Here is a 10,046-nt window from a genome sequence, read left to right as displayed (position 1 = left end):
CCTGACTTCTTGTATTTTGCGGGGCGTCCATTTAATAGGACTTAGCCTGCGAATCCATAAGCCAGGCAGGTTAGACAGCGATCAAAATTAACACCGCTCTTTAATAACTTAAAGGCAACACACTTTCTTTTATTTTTAAGGAAATATATTTAATTTAAATCTAATATGCTTCCTAACATGCTTTCTCATTCACATTTATTTAAAATACTAAACAAGTACGGGCTTACTGAACCGTGAACCGAGCTTTCTCTGATGAAGATTGTACATGTCATAGCAAGCTTCGGTAGACAAACCTGGCGGCTCTGATACCAAAATTGTAACGCCCTAATGCTAAGGCACGCTACAGTACTTTTTCAATTATTGTGCAATCTTTGATAATCAAAGAAATTTCTCGAAAAACGTGTCAAATTAAAACTTTTGCTTTAAATATTAAACTTTGTAATATAATATAATATTTACAAATCCTGGGATCCCGATTTCAAACTTTTAAAAATTTACTGTTTAAACTTTACATTCAAAATACACAAGTTTTGGGTCGCACAGCGACTTTCAAAATACAACTCCCAGATGTCCCGAGACCGAACACTCCAGGTCGCGCCGCTTGACATGCACAATCTCACCCGAGCTCAGGTTCATTCCTGTTCAGCCTTCGCCTTTCCTTTACCTACACATGGAAGCAGAAACTGTGAGTCAACAGACTCAGTAAGAAATGCATATAACATACCATATAATTTCCGACCTGTAAATAGGCGCCCATACACCTATTTACAAAGCTTAACAGATGAGTATGAACGTTCATTACCAGGGTACAACCACTATACCACATACACATCGTACCTCACTATACAAGTGTTGGTAGGGTCTATCCCGATCACTGAGTAACACTGAGTGATGTACCACACACCTTAGCATTTTACTATGCTTGTGTTGGTATCACTGTATCGTACTCACATTGACAACAATCACTGTACCTATACACTTTATAACTTATTCATACATGTGTTGGTAGTGTTTAACATAATTCAAGCATGCATATATAAACACATATACACACATTCAGATAATCACATCATACATTATACACAGTTCTTACCTGTTTTCCGAATTCAAGTGTGCTGGCCGACCTGAACGGAATTCACGTGCTAGATGGATGCCCTAATCACAATAATAGTAATACAGATGAGTGACTCGCTAAATAACTTTTCGGGACTTAAAACTTGAAACTAAAAGTTCCCCTATCGATAAACCTCATGGCAATACCCTAAATATCTCAAAATTGGCCAAAACTAGGGTTCTGAAAATTCCCCCAACAGGTAGACCGGTTCCCAACCGGCATCCCGGTTCTGGGTCACCAACCGGTCGACCGGTTGGTACAGACCACCCAGAACCGGAATTCCGGTTCTACTGCTGGGAACCAAAAATCATCCCCCTTGATTCAATTCAATCCCAAACTTTACCAAACTCTCCAGTATACCTATACAATGTATAAACATCCAATTCCAATCAACAAATCACAGAACAAACCAATAATTCAATTTATGCCATTAAAGGTCAAAGCTTGAGTTTCAAAACTCAAGCTTGCTTAAAACCATACTCAAGCAATAAAATCAGCTGCTAGGAACTTCAATCAACTCAAACTAACCCTATAATTCGAATCCTAAACACATCAAACCTTAACAGCCCCTAAATTACAAAATCACCAATTCAACCTAACGTTAAAACTTGGAAATTAAGAAAGGTTTCTTTAGGGCTTACCTCAACTTGAATCTTCCAAGCTTCCTTTGCTGGAAACTCCAAGAATTAACAGCCCTTCCCCCCTTGATCAAGCCCCAGCCGAAAGAGAAAAGATAGAAAGAGAGAGAGTTCTCTATATTTTGGTTTTCTTTGATTTTTCCCTCAAATGAATTGATTTTTTTCTTAATTAATTCATGGCTGAAAAGTCAAGTGCTAGGTGTCAATTACATGGGCAGCCACCTCACTCATCCATAAACAAAAGACCAAAATGCCCTTAGACTTAAAACTAGGGTATTTCTAAAGCTAGGGGTAAAATGGTCAAAATCCATAACCCCGCTCAATCCCGATAATTAATTTTCTCTAAAACATTCCCCACTATAACATAGGGTTCTAAACTTACTCATGTGATTATCTAGCCATCCATCGCATTTTCCGTTGTCGCCGAGCAAAAATTACAAAATTAACATATTTCACATATAAGCTAAACAATACCCCTAGAGTTTAATAAAATCTCCGGAATTGAGAAATTACAACTCTAATATTTATTTCTAAATATTGGGGTCCACAAATAAATTAATTCACAAATAATAATAAAATAATAAAAATTAGTGCTAATTGCCTTTACTAATCCACATTACTAGAGCGGTCATTACACTGCCCCTGGGACCTCTACCTCGGCCCCTAGCTGGCGGGGGAAACTGAGCTACCTGACCTTGATTCGACCCTACCGAATTGCCCTTGCTCCTGGTAGTCCGCCTGGCGTCCATCTAGTCGGAACCGCCTGCGAAACCAGGAGTTGGCCTATCAGGTCGTGTTCAAGGATAGCTTACTAATGCCGCTTAATTTGGAAATTAAAAACGAAACATGCGCCTACTCTACTATCAGGCTACCAACATGCTTCCTATCAGGCTTTTCTTATTTAAAATAAATAATAAGCTACTAAAGCAATAAAAGCTTACTGAACCGTAGAATGAGCTAAACTGCTGATGATGATTGTACATGTCGTGACGATCTTCGGAAGACAACCTGGCAGCTCTGATACCAAATTGTAACACCCTAACTGGCATAGGCGTAGTACGTGATTTTTAAACATACTGTGTAGCTCGTTGCTAATCAACGAGGTTTATGGAAAACGTGATCAATTAAAATTTTTGCTTTTTAATTAAACTTGTAAAATATTTATACAAAATACTCGGGATTCCGATTACAAAACCATTTAGAAAAGTTTACTGTCTATACAAAATACTTGTCGCCTAGCGACTAACTAAAAAATAAGCCTCGCTGTCCCGATGATCGTACGCTCCAAGCCTAACCGCCCCGACATGTACAATCTTCACCGGCTCGCTCACGGTCCATCAGCTATAGCCTTGCCCTTACCTACACATAAACATAGCACTGTGAGTCGACAGACTCAGCAAGAAAAGTATAATAATACTCATACATAAACCCCGGCCATGATCAGACGCCCATACCCCTCACCATAACCCTAACTGCCGTGTCCAACACGATACTGAGTCCTGAACGTTCATAGGGACGGTACTATTGACAAGTAACAGCCTATACTCGGTCGAACTGGTCATACTCCGGTCTTGGTCATCTGCGGCACTGTACCGATGTGTTACAGTATCAGCCTATACTCGGTCGAACTAGTCATACTCCAGCTGCTAGTCATACTCTAGCCTGTACCGATGTGATACGTTAAATAGTACGGAACCACCAACCTAAGTATCAGCCTATACTCGGCACACTGGTCATACTCCAGCTGCTAGTCATAATCTAGCCTGTGCCGATGTGATACAGTGTCAGCCTATACCCGGTCATACTGGTCATATTCCAGCTGCTGGTCATACTCCAGCCTATACCGATGTGGCACAGTCGGATGGTTCAAAGCCAACATACATATCTAATGTAATCTAACAGGCTTCCTAACATACATGCTAAACATGTAATCTACATATGCATACTGTTATACTAATCTTACCTCAATTTCGAATTCAGGTGTGTCGGTCAACCTGACTAGAACTATCTGCGCGACAGATTACAGGCTCCTAAACCACACTACAACAAAATCTACTATTCACGTCGGTCAACGCGATTGTTCATCGCGTTGACCGACGTGAATAGTACTATATTCAATATATTCGTCATTTTTAAAATGTCACAAAAAATAAACAAATTGCGTCGCTTCTATGTTTGTCACTAATTATCCAACCGACGGTAAAAGTTAAGAAATTAAAAAAATTCGTTCATTATTAGCGTCGTTTTAAAAGCCTCACTCACGCTTTGTGTGGCGTTTTAAAACCGACGATAAAGAGATTGTGAGGGTGAGAAAACAACGCAAATTCTCCTATTGTTCACTTACCCCCAAACAGTCAAAAGACACTTTCATTTTCGAGCTCTCTTTTCCCTCTCTTTCTCTGAACAACTCTCTTTCCCTCTCGTTCTCTCTTGCGATTTCGAAGAACTGAAGGTCTCTTGCGATTTCGAAGGTCTGAAGCTCTCAGTTTCGAACCGGCGATTTTCCCACCTCCGTAACTCTCTCTCTTTCCCTCTCTTTTTCTCTTGCGTTCTCTCTCTCTCAGTCTCTCTGTGTAGGTTAGGGTGTTTGAGAGGTTGATTTTCCCATTGATTATAGTTAATTTTCAATGTCTAAAACAGATTTGAATTTTTTTTTTTTGAGAACAAATGTTAAACTAGAATATGATGATTTATCAATTAGAACCCTCAAACAATCTTGAAGAAAGAAAAAAATATTGTACACAAAGTTAAATACCCCAACCCACTTCATCTTCGTCAATGCAATTCATCTAGTTTCATCTCATTCTCAAAGCTCTCTCGTAGTTTTCTTAACTTAGGGTTGCATAGTTATCTGAAATTTTCAATGGGTGCCTCTTTAAAGGACACCTTATATCTTGTTTTGGTTGATTTAAGGATTAATTTGGTCCTATATTTTCAAAAACGAAAGAGGCCCAAAGTTTTGCAGGAAAGTTGAGTCACTTCGCCTTCGAACTTTACCAGGCGTAGTGAATATTTATTCTGCTATATTTAGTCCTTTGAATTCAACCCATTTTTCCAATTATCGATTTTTTTTTTATTATTTGTGTTGTGTATGCAAATTTTTGATTGATTTTGTTAGGGTTCCGATGATGGCATGAAATCTTTGAGACCTGAATCTCCTAATTGATGACATCCACAAGCATAATCGCTGAGGATCCCTATTTTTTATGAATTTAGATTTATGTTTAAGAAATGATTATTTGTGGGTATTGCAATAGAGATGATTAACATGCACTGGGCTCTGAGCAGTTGTATATACTGTTTATATGAAGTACAATGCAGTCTAGAAAACTATATCTGATCTTTGCATATACACCATTTTTTTCTTTTTTGAAACTTCTATTTTTTAAGTTTGTTCGTAAAATGCTATATGTAAAGCCAAATTGTTTGTTTTCTGGGTATTGATTAAGTACAAGGTTACCACTTTTTGTTATCATACATACGATATAAGTTTTATAATTATTGATATTAACACTAGTTGGTTGAATTAAGAGTACTTTTATTCACAATGCAGCTTTTCAATTGTGGTAGTATCTTTCGCAAAAATTGCTTGAACGCTAGCTTGGAATTGGTAAGCTACTCAAACTTTATTTTTTTTTTTTGTATTTTATAAATCCTAGAAGAGTTTGAATATCCTAGATATTCATCCATAGTGAAGTAAGTTCTGGAATTGCATGACTGCGGTCGGATGGGTGGTAATATTTGTACTGTTAATTATAGTTTTGTTTGTTTGAATTATTGTGGATGTTTTAATAGATTAATTGCATGTTTAAAATGTTCGGGAACGTCCGAATTATAGATGTTATGCTACCGAAATTTCAGTAAAAATTTCAGTAGGATTAGTATCACTACAAGAAAAAACACTTTTCATAAGACCAAAATAGTGTTATGAAAATTTACCGTAACAAATAGTTGGAGGTACATATCCAATTACAATGCAACCACAATCTATGAAACAATACACATAATTTAAAACAACAAAACATAAATATTAGATTAGTTATGTTATAATAAAAAAATTAAAAAAAAAAATGCAGCAATTATTTCTTTGATTAATGCAAATGATGTGTAATTTATCATCAGAATGTAAAAAAATTGCATATAATTTAAATACAATATCCATAAGAATATAAATTAGATTAGTTAATCTGCTATATATCCCCTTATTTGCCCATTATTTTATTGCTTTCTCTTAGTTTAATTTTAAATCTTCAAAAAAAAATAAATTATTTTCACAACTAGGAATTCAATTGTCTAGGCAAGACACCTTAGTAGTAAAATTTCACAACTAGTTGTGTCAAATGCTGAAAAAATCGTTTTGGTCGATTTGCATCTTTGGGGCCAACTGTTGATTCTTTCATTTGGGTAGTCAGGTGTGGTTTTAGGACCACGGGGCATTAAAGCTGTCAATGATACACTTCTAAATTTGCTACATCCCTTAACTTGGTCCAATGCTTAAATTCAGATTTTCTATGTATACCCAGAAACATATGTTTTGCTTTGCGGAACAACAGAATAAGTCTCAGAAATAATTGTTATTCCATTGATGCAGCTGACCATGGAGTGAGTGGCTGCCATTAGTACTGTCATTGCTTAGCAGTGGCTTTAATTTTTACTTTGTTGGCCAATAATAAGTGTTCCACTTCTTTAGCAAAATCTGTATCACTAAGAATAATTAACTATGATTAATTTAATTAGTTCGGGATAAGAGAAAATGACTTACATCATTAGGGAACTTGTCAAGAGAGAAGCCAGCCATACCAATAACTGCATGAACTGGTGCACTATAGTTATTATGATCATATGAATCAACACCATTTTGATCCTTATTAGGCATAGCCAAACAAGAATTTTTGTAAACAGAACAAGTCCTCTCATAGTTATGGACATGTCCAAACAGAACCAAATCAACCTACATACATACATAAATATCAAAATTCCATTTGTAATAATAATCACTAAGAACAATTTATAGTAAGCAAAGAAATTAAGGCTTTAATTTTTACTTTGTTGGCCAATAATAAGGGTTCAACTTCTTTAGCAAAATCTGTATCAACACTAAGCAGTCCAGTTGAGGAAGTGTACATTGGTCTGTGCCTGAAATAATATGAGTTAAAAGAGTACATATTAGATTTGTACTTATAATCAAATATTGGTTTTCAATGATTAATAGCTAATTGTTTACCCCATAAATATTAGCCAAGGAGTTTTAGCTCTATTGATAGAAGTCATGTCCTTTTTCATCCATAGGTACCGTTAAGAAAAGGTAATTACTGCCTTGTTCAATGGAATACGAAGGCTTATCCTTGGCAAGTGTTGGCATTTGAAAATATGGAATTCATTAAAAAAATAACAAATGCCAAATTAATAAGCTCGAAATAACAATGTCAGCGAATGATGGGTATGCAACCTGAACAATGGCTGATATGTCCGTGGAATTCAGAGTAAGTATGTTTTTATATTAATAAATGTAACAAACTAATGGATCGATTAGTGAGTTGACTGAATTAACATGTTTTGTTCTGTAGTGATCACTGGTTGACAATCATGATTCATGCCAATACTCAAAGTGTTGCATATCTTGACTCGACGAATGACTTTATCCGAACTGATATTATGAAATGTATCCAAAAGTAAGTTATAATTTTTTAAATTTAGATTATGTTACAAATCAATTCATTAATTAATTTCTTTTTTGTTTAGTGTTGTGGACATGTACAGGATCGAAAAAAAATATACGAAACAAGGGTCCAGTAAAAATCAACCAATACACGTGTCGACAGCAGCCGGATGGAATACAATGTAGTTATTATGTTATGAAGATTATCCAGAGTTTCATGACGGTTGTTAATCCTGTAAGTTTTTTGAAAAATCATGTAAACATAAATAACTACTCTTCTCTATTTAGTTTGTATTTTAATTATATATACTTTTAATATAATGATTAATGTTTTTTTATCTTTTGTTTTACAATTTAAGTTAGATGCTCCCTATAGTAACGAGGAAATCAATGTCATACGGGATGAGTTGGCCGAATTCGTGAAGCCTTTGATTATAGATTAAGTACTTAAGGTTACTACACTTTTGATATAATACATGAGTAACAAGTTTTATGATTATTGTTATCTTTTGCATATATTATTAGTTTATATTTAGTTTACGATATACATGGAATTTAAGTTTTAGAATCGATTTTATTAACAATTTTGGTATTGTGTGATTAGTTAATAGAATCGATTACTAATTTAATATAAGTTTTAAAAATGTTATTTTAATTTTTTTTGTATTATGTATTTACTATTATATAGAGTTATTCTAAAACTTGATAATGCAGGTGGGCAAAATTGCATGAAAAATTTGCAATTTTCCCTTACTTATATTTGTGCTTCATTTTATAAGTGACGCAATAGGTAAAAAAAAAAGTATTTTCGTAATAGATATGGCATTTTTAAACCAACGAAATAAGTTTTTTGTGACAGTTTTAAAATGCCATGAAACATTTAGCGTCATTTTTTAACCGACGCTGAAAATAAAATAGAAAAGAAATTATTTAGCGTCGGTTTATAAATGTCGAAAATTATTATCCACAACGTGACTATTCCACCAAAAAGTTTGATTTTAGTTCAAAACGATCAATATGTAGAATCAGAACAAGTGATTGCTGAGATTCGCGCAAGAACATCCACCTTCGTTTGAAAAATGACACTAATAAAAACTATTTGCGACTACGGTATATACGTCGGTTTATAAAACCGACGTAAATTCTTTAAGTGTCACTTAAAAACAGACGTGAATAGTGAATTTTGTAGTAGTGCCATAAAAATCACAACACTATAAGTGATACGCTAAATCACTTCCCGGGGACTTAAACTAGGAACTAAAAGTTTCCCTATCGATAAAAAGCATGGCAATATCCCAAATAACATAAAAACGAGGAAATCTAGGGTTTCCGAAATTTCCCCAACCGGTAGACCGGTTGCCCAACCAGAATTTCGGTTCTGGGAATTTTCAAAACCCATCCGGAATTTCGGATGCACAACCGGAATTCCGGTTCCTCGCAGGCAGAAACTCAAAAATTCATAACTCAACCAAATCAAATACAATTAACCTCAAACCTTCCAGACCTGTTCTATATGACCCAAATAACATTTCTAAAGCAATAAAATCACCCAGAATGCACAGATACAAAAAGTGCCATGAGAGCTCCAAGCTTTGAGTTTCAAACTCAAACTTGGCTAAAGCTCACTTACAACCCTCAAAACTAGATTAAAACCACATAATCATGCATACTAAAGCTGCAGAAAACCAAAACAAACTCATGCAATACTCACAGCCACAAATTTCGAAAATCTCTTTGAAAACCAAACTTTGAACTAAAAACTTCCAATCATGAATAAAAGCAATAATCATGCATTAAACTAGCTCTAACCTACTTAAAATAGCAAGATTAAACCTCTGTAAACTACAACAAATCACAACAGCAAGAACACATCAAAATCAAGCATGCATTATACCATTTTCATCAAAATTCAACAAACTTAAAGAAGAAATGCTTAGAAGCTAACCTAGCTTGAATTGAACACCAAAGAGAGTTGAAATCACAAGAAAAATCCCAAGTCCTTAGCTGCACCAAGAGGCCGAAACAGAGAGAGGAAAAGAGAGAGAGTTTTCCAAATTTTTATTTATTTTTTCTAACTTTGAAATTTTGAAGCTTTGAAAAGTAAAATAAAATAAAAATAAGGAATTCTACTTATTCATTTCAGCCAACATATAATATCAAATAACATTTAATTAACCAAATAAAGTCCACTAAATGGACAAACTAATAATGGGGCAAAATTGACCATTTTTCCCCCCTTCACACTAAAATCACATTAATAACACTAAAGGGGTATTTTGGGAAATTCTAAATTCCCGGCCATTCCCGACATTCCCAATGTCTAATAAACCGTCCCAAACTACTAATATACTAAGTTGTGATTTTACTGAGCCAAACACCGAGTTCCATGTTACCGGGCACCGAAAATGCAAAATGATGAAAACTACTAAATGATATAAAATGTATTTCAGAATTCAATAATAACAGTATAAATAATTATTTAAATAGCTATAAATAATCTCATAATTAAACATGATTAACTGCTAATTTCCAAATTAAACTAAGCGGTCTTTACAAAATTATAAGATTTGAAAATGATATTGAAGATTCTTTCTTTCAAATCATTGATCTTATTTGATATTTAATTTGATTTGAT

At 34.6% G+C, this 10,046-nt stretch overlaps 1 protein-coding gene and 2 non-coding genes across 3 annotated transcripts; 2 read left to right on the top strand and 1 right to left on the bottom strand.

Moving 5' to 3' along the window:
* Positions 1-4,873: 4,873 nt before the first annotated feature.
* Positions 4,874-4,947, top strand: LOC115698443 (small nucleolar RNA R66). The gene has a single exon (XR_004008190.1). It is a non-coding gene; the product is annotated as a small nucleolar RNA R66 (small nucleolar RNA).
* Positions 4,948-5,007: 60 nt separating this feature from the next.
* On the top strand, positions 5,008-5,095 carry LOC115698455 (small nucleolar RNA snoR118). The gene has a single exon (XR_004008201.1). It is a non-coding gene; the product is annotated as a small nucleolar RNA snoR118 (small nucleolar RNA).
* Positions 5,096-5,721: 626 nt separating this feature from the next.
* LOC115696449 (probable inactive purple acid phosphatase 9) lies at positions 5,722-7,054 on the bottom strand. The gene is made up of 4 exons (XM_030623350.2): positions 6,977-7,054; positions 6,798-6,888; positions 6,515-6,703; positions 5,722-5,739 (listed from the first exon to the last, which is right to left on the bottom strand). The coding sequence occupies exons 1-4, from the start codon at positions 7,033-7,035 to the stop codon at positions 5,722-5,724; spliced, it is 357 nt and encodes a 118-aa protein (XP_030479210.1). The 5' UTR covers positions 7,036-7,054.
* Between the last annotated feature and the right edge of the window lie 2,992 nt (positions 7,055-10,046).

The sequence above is a fragment of the Cannabis sativa genome, chromosome 7 (assembly GCF_029168945.1).
Source record: "Cannabis sativa cultivar Pink pepper isolate KNU-18-1 chromosome 7, ASM2916894v1, whole genome shotgun sequence".
Classification (NCBI taxonomy): Eukaryota; Viridiplantae; Streptophyta; class Magnoliopsida; order Rosales; family Cannabaceae; genus Cannabis; species Cannabis sativa.
The sequence above is the reverse complement of the archived record's forward strand: the minus strand, read 5'-3'. Positions and strand labels throughout refer to the sequence as shown.

Excerpts from the sequence above, each read along its gene's own strand:
- LOC115696449 (XM_030623350.2), bottom strand. The coding sequence starts at position 7,035 with ATGAAAAAGGACATGACTTCTATCAATAGAGCTAAAACTCCTTGGCTA. Across the intron at positions 6,889-6,976 it reads CCTTGGCTAATATTTATGGG|GCACAGACCAATGTACACTT; the intron begins GTAAACAATTAG and ends ATATTATTTCAG. Across the intron at positions 6,704-6,797 it reads CCTTATTATTGGCCAACAAA|GTTGATTTGGTTCTGTTTGG; the intron begins GTAAAAATTAAA and ends GTATGTATGTAG.